Below are 19,543 nucleotides of genomic sequence, written 5' to 3'. Positions count from 1 at the left end.
CTCTCTTTTTCCTCCAAATACCAGGATGTGCCAGAAATTTAAAACAAAAGAAAATAAAAATCTCAATGTGTATAAGGATACTTTTTGTGTATTTTTAATTAGAAAAAGTTTAGTAAAAATATTTGAACTCATGCCACTGGGGACCTTTAGAATTTAAATCACTCTGGATGGCTGAGTCTTCTCTAGCTTTAAAAACTTACAAAAGGTTAACAAATTGTGATACAATTCCCTCACGCATCCCTGTTTAAGCTGAGAAACTGGACACAATTTTGAAACATCAAGCATATTAGTTATTCCCTACATTAATATATCAATCCTATTTTCTTAAATTTCTGCCTAAATACAGTGCCTCACAAATTTATACCTCCTGCCGAGCTTCCTGCAGAAAAGGGCCTTGTTCATTTCTGGCTCACCATTTTATCCCTAGCACTCAACACTGTCACAAGCATGGTAAACCATAGTCAGTGTGCTACAAAACCTTTCTCCCTTTTAAATTGCTGTTCTAGCCTTCAATGCATTTAGAAGCCACATAACTGTCTTATGAATAAATAATAAATTAGAGAATGCAGTAGTATATGGGGACCTGGTTAGCTATCTCGATCAAATATAGGAACTGTAGTAAAGACATTTTATGAGTTTTTAAGGCTTTTCAAGAGACAAAACTTTTAGATTCCCAGCAGTGCTTCAAATGGGTGAAGCTGTTTTAAGGACAGATGCAAGTTTGTTCAGAAGTATAAAAAAGAACAGAAAAATGTTAAGGTGAACTGTTAAAAGGTGTTAAAACCTGATGCTAAGGTTTAGCAATGGAAGACTATACAATTTTAAAAGAGCATTTATTGTGAAAAAGTATATTCTCCACTTTAGATCACATTTTTAAAAATAATTTTAAAAATTTAAAATTATCTGTTATTAATAAAATGTCCTTTTGCATCCAATAGCTGTTAATCATGTTGACCAAATTTTAAACTATTCTGGTCCAAGTCATCAGCAGTTAAATTCATGCCACAAGCCTGAAATTCTTTCAATTTTTAAGCAAAAATAGTGAAAATCATCCCTGTAAATACACCTAAATACTTGCAACAATAATATGACTTTACAAAAAGATTCTTTTTTCTCCTTCCATATTTAAAGTTGTCACTTACCCACATTCAAAGCTGTAAATAGGTTTTTTCTTGAGGGACCTAAAAAATAAAAAAAAAATTGTAAAATACACATTTTAAGTGAAATATCACACAAAAAATTAGCCATTTAAAAATATTTTCTAAAAAAAATATTTTCTACACAAAAACAAAACAAAAATATTTTCAAAACAAAGAAAGTATTTTCAAAAACAATCCATTGTCTACATTTTAGGTTCCAGATGAGAAATACCACTGAAATACAATCAACTTTATCAAGTACACTCTAGGTATAAAATGATATTCCAAATAACATCAAGATGTTAGTTTAAGGGTGATATGAATTCACTGTCACAAATTAAATATGATACGAAAACTAAAGTATTTTTTCAGTCAAGAACAGCTGGAGTACAAATGTTAACCGTACTGAATTTACACACATATTACACAGTTTATGCTATCCCACTGCTGACAGAGCAAAAAAGCAGGGTATTTATGAAAGACAGCAACTAGTGTGTGATTTCTAAAACTGCCAGCCATTAAATCCAATACACCTGCTATTCAGCTATGAAGGAAAAAATACTGAAACTTTTTCTCCAAACTGACACAATATGAAACATAACTAGGGTATCCTTTTGCAATGTGTATGTCTATCAAACCACCATACGTATTACAATTTTGTTAATTATACATTAACAAATATGGCAAAAATACAAGTGGTGGTGGTAATACATACAGGGCTACAAAGATACGTCACTAGAAGAAAACTAGGAATGCTTCTACTTGACCAGAAATTGTCATTTCCAGAGCATAATCTGGAAATTATGTAAAATTATGTAACGAGTAATCTGTAGATTACTTGTTAGAATAGCTGCCACGTTCTATCTACAGAATTTTACAGAGACCATAATCTCTTAAATATGTGGCCATCAGGGGGCACCTGGGTGGCTCAGTTGGTTAAGTGTCTGACTTGGTTTCTTTCTTTTCTTTCTTTTTTTTTTTTTTTTCTTTTTTTTGACTCTTGGTTTCAGATCAGGTTATGATCTGAGTCCCCGTGTCAGGCTCCATGCTTAGGAGCCTGTTGAGATTCTCTCTACCGCCCTCCCCCAACCCCTCCCCCAGCCTTTCTTTTTCTCAATCATCAATCTTTTAAAAAAAATTTGTGGCCATTATAAATAAAAATCATTCATTCTCAGTCAAGTAAAATCTTTGTGATTATGTAAAAGCTTTCAAATTCAATAGCAAGACAAGCAACTCTATTCCATAAAGTTTTCAGTGGAATCAAAGTCCCAATTCTCTGAAGTTATTTAGCATCAAAGTATGACATCTCTTTTTAGTTACTGGTGTTTGTGTAGATATTAGGACTTTATTATTGTCAATAAAACCTGTAGATTCACATACTGATGTGATTCCAGGAAGAATGTCATCCCAGCAATGGGTCATCTGATGCACTAGAAATGTATTTAAGACCATGCACAGATAATAACCTGCTGGTACACTGAAGAATCTTTTTGCCAGTATTTATGCCTATTTTCTCTTCAATGGTGTAGAAAAGAGAAAGCACGGATATGTATTACTAGGTGATTAACCTCAAGTTATCATAGGATTCTTTACATAGATTCACACACGTGGAGAAGGATGAAAGCAATGGACACTCTCACACTGCTGTGAGATATTAAACCTTTCTGGAAAAGTGCTGAGTAACATATTAACAATTTCAAAAAGATTCATACAGTTTAACCAGTAATTCCTCTTTCAGGGATATCCCATTAGAAGTAACTAGAATCAGAAAGGAGGAATGCTTACACTCAAGAGATGTTTGTTCCTCTCAGTGTTATGTGCCACAGTAAAAGTCAGAAATAGTCCAGGAACTTATGGAATTGGAAAACAGAATAGGTCATAGCCATCAAAAAGGAAGCAGCTTTTGTGATACGCCACACAATAAAAAGAGCAGAGTGTACACGCTGCACCCTGAGAAAAGTGGAAGGAATGCAACAGCTATGTGTGGTTGATGGAATGAAAGAGGACTCTGTTTCTCTGTTTTCCTGGACATTAAAGTGGGCGAGTGTGTACCACTGTGGCTACTGACACATTCAGTCATTGTTAAAAGTAGAGGAATTGCCAAATCAAAAGGCTAATTCATACAGGCTAAAAAAAGAGGGGGTCCTTAACTACAACTCAGGATCATAATCTGCTGACTTGTATTTCCCTTGAACATAAGGTAAAACTGAGATATATAAAAGTCGAATGACTTCTTGTACATGGTGTCATCGAAGCAGATATTCTTCAGTCATTTTTGACAAGATGTTCTCTGTTCCAGGCTGGAATACTTCTCTTGCCTCCCTGTCAGCTCACTTACACAAACTACTGCATTGTTTTCATGAAACTGTTTTCTAATTGAAATTGTCTATTAAGAAAATATTTGCAATCTGTTTTTCCTTTGTTTTTATGACTAAGAGAAATCAAGAAAATTCATTAGATAGGTCTTAACCTATATATCAGGATAGGGTACGTACATATTTTAAATTCCTTCCCCCCAAAATCATTAATTGTTTCTTACTCTATAACTAAGCAATTTCGTCCTGTTAAAATTGGAATACTGGAAGATATTTTTCCTGTTACTGATAAGACATACATATCCCAGAGTAACTACAGTAGCATAAATAAAATACTTTTGAAAAAAAAAAAAAAACTAACGAACCATCACCTCTAATATGGGTCACATATCAGAGCTCAGGTTTGTCATCCATAATTCTTTCAGTTAAGCAGTCTTTCAATTCCCTAAGCATGAATCCAACTTCTAATGGGCTTCAAATGCACTTGAGATTTGGTGATACAACTGCACATTAAGTATATACCACATATTTTATAAACCTGAAAGTCCTTCACAGCCACGGCAGTTACCGAGTACTGCACCATGGGAAAGAACAGAAAAAAAAAACATGGCTTGGACCAAAGGTGGGAAGTAAATTATGCATTTCTATCTCACTGTTCAAGAGCACTAGCTTAGAATAATTTAATTCTGGAAGTCTCATTTACTTTTACTTTATACTTGTGTTTTATCTCTTAATTTATATACGTCAAGTTTTAACTACAAAACCTACCCACTCTCAGAAGAAGAGTTCCTTTGCTGTAAAAATGTATCGTGTCTTTTTTCAGAGAGACTCTGTAGATAACTGTTCAATATACCAGGAACTAGCTATCAAAATTTAACTCTCTATAAGGTAAGGACTTAAAAAAGTCTTGTCTTCCCTTTTTTCACTGCAATGAGGAACATACCTTTCGGAGGAGTTTTTAGTAAGTGTGCATGAGCTCTGGATACCAAAGGCTTTAAATATAAGGATCCCGAGGAACCATTCTGAAATGCTGGTTTGGGAGGTTTTTCTTCGTACTTGATGACAGTGGCATTACCAGCTGCAACAAAACAGAAAAGTGCACTTTATTTATAGATAAATAGAGCATCAATTTTCCAAAATGTATTCATTCCTCCATGAATCAACAACTGTTCTCTAAGCATCTACAATGTGCCAGTCATTACTGCACCTTGGAAATGTAATGATTGATAATATGTAGCTCCTGTCCTCAGGGATGCAAGGTAAATGCTACAACCAAAGCGACCATACATCTTGGCATAATCCAAGTTTGAAGTATATCTTGTCCAGTTGAGCTTTCATCCCCAATAAAAGTTGGAAGATAAATTATATGGCCACCCATGCCATGTAATAAGCATGCCCAAGGTACAGGTAGGAAGAGCATCCATCTTCAAGAAGACAAGGCAGATGCGCCAATAATCTAACATAATAAACACAGGCAGCCAACTGTGTTAATAATGTGGGAACAACGAGGTACAAACTCCTTGCTGGCTACAAGGATGAGGTCTAGTTCTGCTCTTCCACTGCTCCAGCCAGGAGCTAGAACTCCCTCAACTGGAACAAATGTGCCTAAGTCCCGAAGCTAAAACATAAAAACCAATCCCACCTGAATAATGAAAACCATTGCTGACATGATATGTAAATGTTTCCTCTCTACTCATATGGGAATCCTCTCAGGGAGGAAAAAAACTGTTTTCAGGCCCTAAAAGAATCACTATAAACAATTTTGGAGAAACTAGTTGCTCACCAACTTTGCTTAGGTTGTGATCTAATTCTGAGTCCACTATAGTTAACTAGGCCAAGGGCGCTACGACAGGAGTAGATCTACAGAGGCACCTGGGTGGCTCAGTCAGTTAAGTGTCTGCCATTGGCTCAGGTCATGATCTTTGGGTCCTGTGATCATGATCTTTGGGTCTTGTGATCAAGCCCTGCATCAGGCTCTCTGCTCAGTGGGGAGTCTGCTTCTTCTTATCACTCTCCCCATGTTCTCTCTCTCTCTCTCTCTCTCTCTCAAATAAATAAATAAATAAATAAATAAATAAATAAATAAAATCTTCAACAAAAAAGTAGTAGATCTACAATATTTCCCAGGGAACATGTCAGGGTAAAAGTTAGAGGGAAAAATTAAGTGAGTAAATACTACACTTTAGGTATAAAAAGCCCATGAATCCCAGAAAGGGCACCTTCCATTTTGCCAGTCTCCGATTTTTGCCTCCAGTTCTTCATTAGGACTCGAAAGACAAACTTAGCACATTGATGGACAGTGACACTTCAGAATAAAGAATACAGATTTAAAAAAATAATGGGTGACAATTTACAACTGGTTGAGTTCTATCAGAACCACAGTCTGAAACCATGGAGAAACAATTATAGCAAAGCCTGAAGCAGATGTGTTTCTTACTCTTATTTCTGCTTTTGCCCAGTAATGACCAGCACCAAAAAACTAAGTATCAAAACAAACACACACTAAGTATCTTTCAGTTGCTTAAGGCAACTGTGTAGACCGGATTTATATAGGTTCTTCCAAAATTGTGCATTTGCTCTTCACCTTTATGGCTTCCCATCGGATTATAAAGGGAAACCTAATTCTAGAGAGTGTTAGGATTTGTATTTGTACTTGGGACAGGGAAAAAGGGCAGAGGACAAAGAAAGGAACAGGGCTTGTTTCCTGCACTCTGAACTCCAAATGAGAATGTATTTTCACAGTATGTTTTCCCTGAAGGTATATTTGATCCATAATGAGGTCCTATGAATAGTGGTTCTCTGCTATGGCATGGTTAAGTGGGCTTGTGGGAATACTTAGGAATAGAACACCATTACCACCATTTATTTCAGTGTTTCAGGCAGGGGGAGTCTACATTTTAAATTCTCAAAAGCATCAAAAACCTCAGAGTAAAAGTTTGAAAAGTAGTACCAGCATGTGAAAATTCAAACAAAGCAAAACAAAACAAACGATTTCAAATCTCACTAAGTGGTATTTAAAAAAGAAAATTGCAGTAACAACCTAAGGGAAAAAAATTAGTCTTTCCTTAAAACGCCATTCTAAACTCACCATTCTCTATAACTAAGTCATCTTTAAAAAAGTACACTATCCCGAAGTTTAGCTTCTATAAGGATTTTTAACATTACCGTTTTGTTTTTCCTAAGGGATCACCATGTTACACAATGCTCAAGCATAAACCCAGCACTTGGTCCCTTTCTCTCCATAGCCAAGAAAAAAAAAATCCAAACCAAAATACTGGGGGAAAGTTTTCTGGTCCCCTTCTCCTATAAAAGTTGATCTTTTTATCCATGTCCCGTTACTAATCACACAAACCACTGGCATTTTCATATACCTATAGACTCACTGGGCCAGAGGGGAAATCTACAGGTGCACTCATTCACTACCTGGTTCCCAAGATTAAGCTCCCTGCCACCAACCCAGATTGGATTTTTTATCATCATTTTCAATGATGTTCAACTCCTAGTTCTAAGCATCCAATTCTATTCTAATACTCAACACATAATCATACATTTATCACCAACTTTGATTCTACCCTTCATCTCACATTAGAAAAGGGTAAGATTCTACTTTATTTATGACTGTTGTAAATTTGAAAGCAGAAATTTTTCAATGGGCTATACCATCCTAACTCCTACAACAGTGTTTATAGATGCCACAATTAAACCTGTAAAGACATGTTATTCTTCCCTGATCTACATCAAGTCACTCTACAATGAACCATCTGTCCCTTCTTCCTGTGACCATGTAACCTTTCCAATATTAGGTCATATCAACAGAGTCTTCCCTCCTACTGAGAGATCTGTTAACTTCCTATTTTCCTTTCCAGTTCTCTTTCTCCAGAACCCAAAGACTTGGTTTTTCTCAAGCTTAAAATTACAGGGAGCTAACATAAATGATAATAGTGAAGATACAACTACTATAAAATTCAACATACTTTTTAAAGGATGGATGGGATAGGACTTTACAGTCTTAACAGAAGCAAAATTTCATCAAAAACCTATCTTAAGGTTTTCATATAAAATGGATATTGGGTTTCAATAGCATTTAGCTTTTGCTAAATCAAAATTCCAGAAAGAAGTAAATCATGTTAAGGTCTTAAACATGTATTATAACAATCCGGATTTTGTCTTTCTTTTTTTGAAACTTGTTTTTTTACAGATTTTATTTATTCATGAGATACACAGAGAGAGGGCGAGAGAGGCAGAGACACAGGCAGGGGGAGAAGCAGGTTCAATGCAGGGAGCACAACATGGGACTCAACCCCGGGTCTCCAAGATTATGCCCTGAGCCGAAGGCAGGTGCTAAACCACTGAGCCACCCAGGGATCCCCTCTTGAAACGTTTTTTTCAATTCATCAGCTGCACTGATGATCATAAGTGACATCATAAGTCACTTCTTCAGATTTTGAAAAGTTTGAGTTTAATTTATAGACCTAATAAAAAATTGTATGATCCCAAATTCATTCATACTTTTCATTTCTCAGCTTTAAAAACAAAGACCTCAGTTTCCAAAGAACAAACTAAAATGATTTTTACTAAAGCACAAATTTCTCAAGAGGCACAATACTCTTATCCCTGGACTCTGCCACACACAGAGACAGGAGGTGTTGTCCCAGAAACAAACTGCCACTCTTCAGGCTCAGCATGAATATTAGACCCAACAACAGATCTATCATCAATTTCATAACATGGGTCAAAATCCATACACAAGGATAAAATTTCTTAGTTTTTGACTAGGTACAATCACATAAACACATACACACATGTACTAACATACTCTTTCTGATCATCTACGGCACATACTTCCCACCTTCACTCTTTCCCAGTTCACTAACAGTGGGAACATATTATACTGAGCTGCACACACTTTGATGACCAACAATTACACATCATTTAATTCCCTAAATACTCTTTGTGCGTTGCTTTCTAGTAATCCCTACTTGAAAAATGTTATTTCTCTATGAGGCATGATATGCTGAAAATATTTCTCCTGCCTTCTATTTCAGTTCCTAACATGACTGCTGGTTGGGTATCCTGATGGTATCTAAATTTTCCCTTGTCCAGAGCTATTATATGCAAATGATAAACTCTAGTGGCAAAAGTTCCAACATAATAACTCATAATATCAATCAATGGAATGGGATCTATGATATTTCAGTTCTGGTCCTGACTTGGCCACTGCCTAATTATGAATCCCTTCATCTCTCTATGTATAATGAGTGGGTCTGAAAATCAAGTTTGGAAATGGTACATATGCTCTCACAGGGCCCTCACTAAACAAATATGGTAGTCAGTACCTATGAGATAATAGAAAATATATATCAGGCCTCTGCCCCTAATTCCTAACACACATTTCCTGAAATCCTTGTAATTTCTTTGGTGACAGGAGTAGCTTTTGTCTAATGAGGTGACTCTGTGTGGGTTTCTGGACAGAGGCTGGTCACTGGAAAGATCAAGCCATGATTAGAATCTTAGAATTTTCGGCCCTGCTCTTCATTTTTTTTTTAGAAGGGAAAAGGGCTAAAAATGAATTTAATGATCAATCATGCCCTTTTATGGAAGCCTTCAGAAAAATCCCCAGCTATAGGGTTCAGAGAGCTTCTGAGCTGGTGAACATGCGCAGGTGCTGGGAGAGTAGCACACCTGTGGAGGGATGGACACTCTTCACCCTTCCTGCATACCTTCCCCTAGCATCATTTCCATCCTAATGTTCATCTGTATCCTGTTATATCCTTTTATAATACGTTGGTAAACGTAAATAAATGTGTACTTCAGTTTTGTAAGCTGCTCTAGCAAATTTATCATACCCAGATAGGAGTCGTTGGAATCTTCCATCTACAGCTAGTTTGTGAGAAGTCCACGTTGTCACCTGGACTTCTGACTGGCATCTGAAGGGGGTGAGCCCTTAACTTGTGGAATCAGATGCCATCTCTGGTAGACGGTGTCAGGATAGCAGACCACCCAGCTGGTGTCTAGTGACTTGCTTGTGGTGGTAAAAACTGCCACACATCTGGTGACCAGAGTGTTGTGAGTGGGGTAGCAGTGTGAAAGTCAAGGAGACACATATTAGGAAGGACTGGCTTTTCCTTATATGGGAAGGAAGAACTGTAGGTTTTCTATTATAGTCCCACTGAAGCCACATGCATCCTCAGAATTCTCAACACAGTGCTACATGGGCCACCACCCCTCGGTGACGGTTTGTCTGTAGAATCAATACATGGTATCCCACGTGTGGTCACCCAGGCCCCAGCAGCTGTGATAGCAATTTAGAATTGCCCCTGTTCTGTTGTGAGCTTTGGTCCTAGCAGCCTCAATTATGGCAAAATAATAGATTCTCTGGAATCCTTCGTTTCATCTCCCCATGGTCGAAATGTGATTCAAACAAAATAAAAGAGTAAGGGAGATGATGGAGTCTGAAGAGAACACAAAGAAATTCTCAGAAGTCTAGGCAAAAGAAATTATTTTCTTATTACAGAAGGGCTTCTCATTGTACCAGACTTATTTGCAAACTAACATTTCATAGTACATTCTAGCATCTGGTTAACATTAGCTTTTGTTTTGTTCGTTGAGTTATGTTTATATACAGAGCCAACATTCTGTTATTTCTTGAATTTTTTTGGTCAATCTGTGTAATGCTACCCACTGTGCCAGATCATCTGCCCACCTGGCTTGAAACCAAGTCGCTACTGAAATCTACACTTTCAAATTCTAAAAGCAAAGTTACTCAACTGTGTAGTAACAAGAATGTCTCATTTGCACCCCAGAAAAACACTGAAAAAATGAAAAAAAATTAATGCCGGTCTAGATAATAGCATTTTCAAGTAGTCCATTTGGATGGGCATAGTATCAAGCATGTAATACAGGGCCAGAGTACATCCACTGCCTCTCACCCCTTCCGCACCTATGGCAGACATCCCTAGTCAAACAAACTTTTCAATGATCTACTCCAGGTACTTCTGACCAACTGACCTGTGTTGGCAGGTGAGATAATACTCACTTGCCATCAGACTGTGGGTAAATAAGAAGAACTCTTCTATCAGCTTGATCACTCCAACAAATCAAACACCCACCTTCCATACTACCAGACACCGTCTTATTGTAGTAAAGAAAATCGAAGTGGTCAGAAATATTTGTTGCTGCAAGGATTTTTAAGATGATGTAGTACTGCCCTCCCGTTCATCAGGTAAGGATCCCGAGGCTAAGGATAGTGGAAGATAATTCAACTTCCCAGGAGTGAGCAGAAAAACTAGGATGAGTCTGAGGTGAACGCCCTTTTCTATAAAGCACACCTGCTAAGCCAGGGCTGGTGAAGGTAAAGAATACTCCATTTCTCTAGCTATGCTTCTATTTGCCTCAATTCCAAGAGTACAAGCAGCTTTGGTGTGCATCTCTTGCAATTCCCCCCTCACCATCAACTGTCTCTCAAAAATAAGTGTTTTTGTTTTGGTTTTTTGCCAGCGTTGAAGAAGGAAGCCTTTGGATTTCACGTTCACAAAGCGGGCAAAATTACACATTTGCTAAAGACTGCCTTCTACAATTATACAATATAGCCCCTACCTACAATATGTATTTTTATCCAATGATCTTAAAAATTGGACTTTAGCTGAATCTCAGAGAGCTTATCAATGTCTAAACTCTATCCATGAGCACATTTGACATAGAAACTACTGTGCAATATTTCAGGCTAATATCCAAAAGAAAACCATTAACTTTTAAATGTTCTATGCATAGAAGAATACACAGAAAGAACCTGCTAAAACCTCCAAAGAGAAATTTATTCTTATATATTTAGTCTTTTGTTTTATAACTCGGTAATTTCTAAAGGATTCCAAAGTACCAAGAACCAGCTGCTCATTTTACAACAGCACTGTGCAATCTCAGAAGTTCTTAAATGATGCCACTAGCAGTATCGCATCACAAAGAAATGAGCAGCAAAGCAAGAATACATTCTTGAAAGGGGTTTAAATGTTTAACCCAATATGTACCAAAAAACTGATCAAGAGATTATTTCCTCACATGACCCATCATTATCAGAAATAGAAAAAAGACCATTCAAAATGATTTTTTCATGTTTTAAGGTGATCTTTAAAAGGTACACATCTTTAAAATCTTTGCTTATAATGAGTAAAATCATCAAAGATGTGCGGTTTGAATTCTAGAAAAATATTTTTCTATACTCACACAACTCTAAGCTACACACGTAAAACTACTGGTTATTTAATCAGAAATGAGGCCAAAGACTCTTTGATAATAAGGTAATTCCATGTGCCCAGCACATCGACAACACCACTGAATTATATTAACAGTCTAAAAACACAGAAAATCTAGAATAAGATCGATTCTATTAGAACCATTCACAACTTAAATTCAAATACGCCCCATAATTATGGCCATCAACAAATCACAAGTTATAAAAAAAAATAACAATCAAGAGATGCTAAATCCATTTATTGAATAAAATGTAAGCATGCTTACAAAGAAAAGAATCAAACCAGAAATCGTCGACCTACTTCTTTTCCCAGTAAGCGTGGCTAACAAAGGAACTATACAAAGGCTGTAGGATCCGAGGACCAGCAGTGTCAACAAGGTAGCATCATAGTGCCTCTCTGAGCCAGCCGGTGGGGTGAGTGTAGAATTGATAAATATTTTTGAAGAAATGTCCGTCTCTGTACAACTGCGAAATCCTCCTGGTACAGTCATTTAAAAAGATCAAAGCGATCTTAAGCAGGAAAAACTGCAGCCATGTTCACTCTCCTATCCCTCATGCTTGCTCTTAGTGAATTAGAATGGGGGGGGGGGGTCTGTAAGCTCCAAGGCACTACACAGAACAGATTAAACCAGCTAGCAAATCAAACTCGGAAAGACTCATTGATTTGAATGCTTAATCTGCAACGGGGACACATCGCCGCTCGACAGGCTCTGTGGGTGTAGGGTAAACTCCTTTGTTAGGAGACAAAAAGGAAGGGACAAAAGCATTTTACAAGCTCCTTCGGAGAGTCAGACACAGAACTGGAACGGTGGCCAAGTCAACATGGCTGTCCCTGGGAAGCGCCGGGCAGGGCACCGGGGACCGCAGCCAAGGGCCACATTCCTCGGCTACTCGGCTCCCCGAGAGCACACTGGGCATCCCGCTTCGCCGGTTTGCTTTTAAAATTCACACCGCAAACGGAGAAAGCTGCAAGGGGAAATAACCTTAAGATAACACGCGTGTGAATGACCTCTGCAAATTCACAGCGTTGCTGGTTCCACGCAAACCTTTCTTACTTTATGCCACAACTTTAAAGGTGAAATGATAAGTGGACAGTCACCTTTTTTAATTTTAAGTGACACATTTTAATATTCCCCGAGTTCCAGGACACGGCTACTCACTATCCTGTGAGACAAGCTACTGCTACCTCTCGGAAATGTGCTCAGTAATTCAGCCATTAGTTGGATGCCTCGTCCTCCACACGCTCACATTCTTGTTTCTCTCACGCGCTGGCTGAGGGCCCCCCTGGACCATCGACAACCTCTCTGAGCCTCCCTTGCTCTCCTCATGGATATAGTCAGTGCAGTGGTAGAAGTTATAGGAGAAAGAAAAAAAAAAAGGGAGGAAAGAAAGAAAGAGTGTATGGCAACCCTGTAACAGTGCTCCACACCCAGAAGGTTCAAGAACTATGACCACTTTGTCCTTGTTCTTCCACCAGAAACAAACTGATGCCTCCTTAAAGCAAAGAGAATTGCCCTCCTCTCCAACCTCACTCCCAATAATCCTATTTTATCTGGTATTCTAGTTACTCACGTGATTATCCTCTTCAACTACCTTTTAGATATGGACCAGTTCTTTTATATCCCATATCCCTCACAGCATCTGTCGTGGTGCCTGTACACTGACAGTCCACAACTGCTCAAATTAATAAATCTGTTAGTTATTTGGTGAGGAAATTTTAAAGAGGAAATGAGCAAATAGATACTAATACCGAACAGGAAAAACATAGCTCAATTAAATCATCCATTTCATTTTTTAAAAAATTTATTTATTTATGATAGTCACACACACAGAGAGAGAGGCAGAGACACAGGCAGAGGGAGAGGCAGGCTCCATGCACCGGGAGCCCGACGTGGGATTCGATCCCGGGTCTCCAGGATCACGCCCTGGGCCAAAGGCAGGCGCTAAACTGCTGCGCCACCCAGGCATCCCTAAATCATCCATTTTATACACAGAAAACAGAATTCCTCATAGGCTTTCCTTGAGGTTAAAAAAAAAAAAAGTTTCATTTTGAAAGCTTTAGGCTTATAAACTTAATCTCCTGTGCTAACTACTGAGTCAAAACATAAAATGAATACTCAGAATCATGAAATCTTCACACAGACGTGGTTTTTTGGTTTTGATTTAGAGGCAGAAGAGCAGAGGCGATGAGGAGACCATCAGGACATGTGAAGGGTAGACGTAGCCCTGTAACCTGGAGTAATTAACTCAGTTTTGTGGGACAGAGCAATCGATCAAAAGAGCCATGTGACACAGGAGCTTCTGGCAAAGTTAAAATCAAAGCTATGACTTCTCATACTGTTGATTAAAAAGTAAACAAACTAGTCCATTCACACAGTAGGCTACTGTATAAATAGATGACAATTTAAAAACCCAAACAAAGAAAAATTTGAGGAAAAAAAATTCATTAAAAAAGTTACCTATTGCCTACCACCAGGTGGTGCTGTATTATTTTTTTTCATTCCCCTTTCATCTTGACTCTATTTGTCAAACTTAAAATGGTTTTCATTCAAAATTTCTTGCAGCCTGTGCAGCCCCGATGGCCCAGCAGTTTAGCCCAGGGCGTGATCCTGGAACCTCAGGACTGAGTCCCACATCAGGCTCTCTGAATGGAGCCTGCTTCTCCCTCTGCCTGTCTCTGCCTCTGTGTTTCTCTCATGAATAAATAAATAAAATCTTAAAAAAACAACAACAAAATTTCTTGCAGCTATTGGGACTTCATCAGATAAAAAGCTCCTGCACAGCAAAAGAAACAGTCAACAAAACTAAAAGACAACCTACAGAATGGGAGAAGATATTTGCAAATGACATATCAGATAAAGGGCTGGTATCCAAGATCTATAAAGAACTTATTAAACTCAATACCCAAGAAACAAACAATCTGATCATGAGATGGACAAAAGACATGAATAGAAATCTCACAGAGGAAGACATAGACATGGCCAACATGCACATGAGGAAATGCTCTGCATCACTTGCCATCAGGGAAATACAAATCAAAACCACAATGAGATACCACCTCACACCAGTGAGAACAGGGAAAATTAACAAAGCAGGAAACAACAAATGTTGGAGAGGATGTGCAGAAAGGGGAACCCTCTTGTACTGTTGGTGGGAATGTGAACTGGTGCAGCCAGTCTGGAAAACTGTGTGGAGGTTCCTCAAAGAGTTAAAAATAGAACTGCCCTGCGACCCAGCAATTGCACTGCTGGGGATTTACCCCAAAGATACAGATGCAGTGAAACACGAGGACACCTGCACCCCAATGTTTATAGCAGCAATGTCCACAATAGCCAAACTGTGGAAGGAGCCTCGGTGCCCATCGAAAGATGAATGGATAAAGAAGCTGTGGTTTATGTATACAATGGAATATTCCTCAGCCATTAGAAACGACAAATACCCACCATTTGCTTCAACGTGGATGGAACTGGAGGGTATTATGCTGAGTGAAATAAGTCAATCAGAGAAGGACAAAGATTATATGGTCTCATTCATACAAGGAATATAAGAAATAGTGAAAGGGAATAAAGGGGAAAGGAGGGAAAATGAGTGAGAAAAATTAGAGAGGGAGACAGAACATGAGAGACTCTTAACTCTGGGAAACGAACAGGGGTAGTGGAAGGGGAGGTGGGCTGGGGGTGGGGGTGACTGAGTGACGGGCACTGAGGGGGGCACTTGACGGGATGAGCACTGGGTTTTATACTGTATGTCGGCAAATCGAACTCCTATTTAAAAAATAGCAAAAAAAAAATTTCTTGCAGAAGCATTTCCACTTAGCAATGAAATATGTATGCTTCATATTCTCTGGCATATCTGAAACCACACAATCCTGATGCTCACACCTGCTACCTGATTATGGGCATTTCCCAAATTCAACCCTTACAACTTTCTTCTTTCCTATCTCTCACAGAATCTTCATTTATTTTACTCTAACCCTTGTCCATATGGATGCATCCCAAATTCTCACCTGCAGCTTTATCCTTTCTGGATACTAATGCCACTCATATTTTAAATTCCTTGCTGAATGTTTCAATTTCAACACTTAGATGCCTTTCTCCCTTTTTCTGCTAATTATAAATCCATTTTTCCTTTTTCCCTGCCTCAAAACCCTGGAATCATCCTTTCTTCCTCACATCCCCATATGATCTAACATGAAGACTCTCAATACTATAGTATTACGCCACTGAAAAATATGAAGAGCTGAAAAAACTTAGATGAAAAAGATGGTGTCATATATTCCTAATGGCCCCATAAGTGAGTGGAGTAGTATTTCTGGGAAGTGATGCTCATTGCTTTGTAGAAGTTCAGTGATTATGCTCATAAAAATTTCATCTTAATAGAGAAGGAGCTTCAACTCCTTAGATCCAGCATTTAAAGTCACACACATTGAAGTTCTACATATCTCCAGCCATATCCTTGTGCTTAATAACTATAAAAATCAAATGGCCAGTTATTTTATTAGCAAAAGAAGAGTTTATTTGGTAATAAAGAATTGCAACTCAAGACCAGCAAGCCATGGCAAAGCCATATGCAGGTCCCTCGAACATAGGAGAGGGCAATGGGAAGTTGGGAAGGATGTTATAAATAAAAAGTCTGCTGGAGTAAGTTGGGAGCTGGATATATAAAGGCTTTTCACTGGCTGGGTTGTTTGTGGGGTGGGGGTGGAGGACTTCCTCCTGCAGAGACAATAGCATCTGCTTGCAAGTTAGTCTTCTCGTTGGTATTGCTACTGACAAAGTGGTGGTAGGGCAGGAGAGCTCCCCCTGCCCAAACTTCCAATTTCATTATAGTGAGGGTTCCCATGACTAATTTTATACACGCTATTCTTTTACAGGGGTATATGCTCTGCTCCGATCAATGTAGTTTGCTGACACCAGGAAGTGCTATTTTTTTTAAGATTTTATTTATTTATTCATGAGACAGGCAGAGACACAGGCAGAGGGAGAAGCCAGCTCCATGCAGGAAGCCTGATGTGGGACTCAATCCCAGTACTCCAGGATCACACCCTGGGCTGAAGGCAGGTGCTAAACCACTGAGCCACCCAGGGATCCCCGAGGAAGTACTATTCTAGTCTCATGAGGCACATCATTTCTTTTCGAGGAGGTCGTCTTCCTCTCAATCCAAATCCTACTAATCCTTATTCACCCCCTTAATGTTTTGCCTCAACAACTACATTAGACTCCTAAAGTTATGTCCATCCACTTTTTCCAAGTCCATAATGTTGATCTCCTGAACATGAAAAACCGGTCATGACCCAGTCTAAAATTGGTGGCTCCCCATTATCTACAGGGTAATCTTATTTTTAACCTTAATATTTAATTTTAAAGGTGGAAATGGCAGTCCTAGGATTGATTCCAATCAACTTCTCCCCCACTATGCTTTGCCATGCTCCTATTCCTACACGTGCACACACACCACCTTATTTCTGCAGGCCTTTTTATTTTTACTCTATTCTTCAGCTATGCCCATCTTTGTGAATGAACTAGCCTCTTTTCCATCTGGTGCCCTCCCTTGCCTGGTGAATACAAAGCTGACAGCTCTTTTAAATCCTTGCCACTCATTTGTAGCCCCTACTCCAGATCTGAATCACAACCTCCATTTTAACAAAATATCCTGGTGATTCAAATACACGTAAGTATGAGAAACACTGTTGAGAATCCTAACTTCTTTGTAAAACCACACCCTCCCAAGTGTGCCATGGGCCATACCTTCCTTTACCACGCCAGCACTTGCTTCCACCACAGCATGTTTCAGTAGGGCTCTCAGACTACTCTCTAAGATCCCTGAGAACAGGAAAAAGACCCAATTCCATCTGTCTCTCAGGACCTAGCAAAGTGTCTAGTATGGGGTAAGATTTAATAAATATTCGCTGAATGAATTTTTATTTTAAGGCCAAGAGTAAGGTTTGGGAATAGGGAGAAGTTGGTGGAAGGAGACAAACTTTCAGCTATAAGAAGATAGTCTGAGGATCTAATGTAAAATGGTGACTATAGCTGATAACACTGTATTATATAATTGGAATTTGTTAAGAGCTGAACTTAAAGGACATCAACCAAAAAAAAAAAGAGAGAGAGAGAGAGAGAGAGAGAAATACATGAGGTGAGGGATAGGTTAATTAACTCCATAACTAAAGTCATTCTGTTATGTCAAATCACCACAGTGTACACTTTAAATGTCTTACAATTTTAATTGTCAGACTTCAATCAACTTAGAAAAAACTAGATGTAGAATTATACAGATGATAATAATAGCTATTAATTTTTTTCAAAGGCCAGGAGTAAATAAATTCTGATAATACCTTCTGTCATCTACAATGAAGCATTAAACACTTAATTTTTACAAGCTTATTTGTCCTTTGTTAATATTAATAGACTCTTCAGTCTATTAACTAGATAAAAGGAAACATTTTCCTTTATAGTCCTTATAATAATTAGCAAGTAACAGATATTCAAATATTCATTTGATTTTTAAATATATATCTAGCCACCAGTTTTACTTGCTTTTGGAGATACAGAAACATATCTTTGAGAATACGCATTTAGTAAATTAGGGACCCTTGAGAGCAAAAACATATGATGAGTCTGCATCATCACTGGAAATAGTAAGTAAGGTAGATAGAGCAAGTAACAGATGAAAATTTCCAGGCTACAGCCACAGTATAGTCAAGGCCACAGAAGTTTGGGAACTCAACTTGTCTTTCAGAAAAGGATGTTTCATAGCATTGTTTCTGACAGCATCGTGGGTTTACAGACATTTCCCAGCATGCCTCAGAATTACTACAGACCTGCACCCTTTCTGACTGTAACAAACAGCCAGGCACCAGAAGCAAGGTCACCCCGTCAGCCTGTGATTGCCATGACCTGCCCTACCACATTCACATGGCTCACTGTCCCTCCCACCCAGATCCACACCCTCCACTTAATAGCAACTTGTAGTCTTAGCAAAAGACTTCCCCATTGGGCCATTAGTCTGACTGGAGGACAGTAAGGGTACTAAACAAAGCCTCCATCACCACAGAATCAACACCTTTGAACCTCAGAATAATCCTAACAGTGCACTGCCATTACTATTTCCAGCTCACAGAGGAGAGAGCTACTTGGGTAGTTAAACGGCTTCCTCGGGTCGGACACCGAAGTAGTGACAGTGATGCCAGGAAGGCAGGCAACCTACCACTACCAGCCCAGAGTTCTCTCTACTCAGCAGCAGAACAGAAGCATTAGGCTGGAGGCCTCCTGAGCTCCTCTTTCTAGAAGGGGGCTCCCCTAGTGCAATGGTAAACACAGTGGAGATACGACCAAGGTATTTCACTGTTTTACCAACAGTCCTAATGTTTAACTGTAGAGCAAAGTTGACCTCAGGTACCTGTAATTAGACTTCATCTAAAGAAGCAGTAAAACATATACAACATAACTAATATGAAAAGATGTGGCAATAGTGGACTGAGAGACTGAGTCACCTGCACACCAAATTCTTCAACAAGGAAATCCTTATAGGACTGTTCTTACAGTTCAGAGCGGTAGTATTTACCCTTTCACTTCACAGCATGTAACCCACCCTAGATGTAAACCATCAAGATTTAAGACCTACCTGCAGAGGTATCACAAGCCTCAGTGGTTTTTTTAAACTTAAGCTGTTAGCATAATCTTCCACAGAGACAACAGATTTGTTTTGACCCTGTAATTATTACCATCTTTTGTCTACAGGAAACATTGAAGGAACACCATTTGCACTTAGCCTCAGACAGTAATACAGAGAGTCTATTGGGCTTAAAGTATGGCTTCATTAACAAGCAATGTACTTGG

General features: G+C 38.7%; 1 protein-coding gene across 3 annotated transcripts in view; it reads right to left on the bottom strand.

Annotated features, from left to right (window-relative positions):
• MTUS1 (microtubule associated scaffold protein 1) overlaps positions 1–19,543 on the bottom strand; it is a 161,573-nt gene that overhangs the window by 65,253 nt on the left and 76,777 nt on the right. For all 3 annotated transcript variants that reach the window (XM_055334607.1, XM_055334608.1, XM_055334609.1), the window contains 2 exons: positions 4,398–4,532; positions 1,143–1,181 (listed from right to left, as the gene is read on the bottom strand). In XM_055334607.1, coding sequence (XP_055190582.1) covers positions 1,143–1,181; positions 4,398–4,532 — 174 coding nt within the window. The remainder of the gene's footprint in view (positions 1–1,142; positions 1,182–4,397; positions 4,533–19,543) is intronic.

The sequence above is a fragment of the Nyctereutes procyonoides genome, unplaced genomic scaffold (assembly GCF_905146905.1).
Source record: "Nyctereutes procyonoides isolate TBG_1078 unplaced genomic scaffold, NYPRO_anot_genome, whole genome shotgun sequence".
NCBI lineage: Eukaryota > Metazoa > Chordata > Mammalia > Carnivora > Canidae > Nyctereutes > Nyctereutes procyonoides.
Note: the sequence above shows the minus strand (reverse complement) of the source record. Positions and strands in the feature narration are given on the sequence as shown.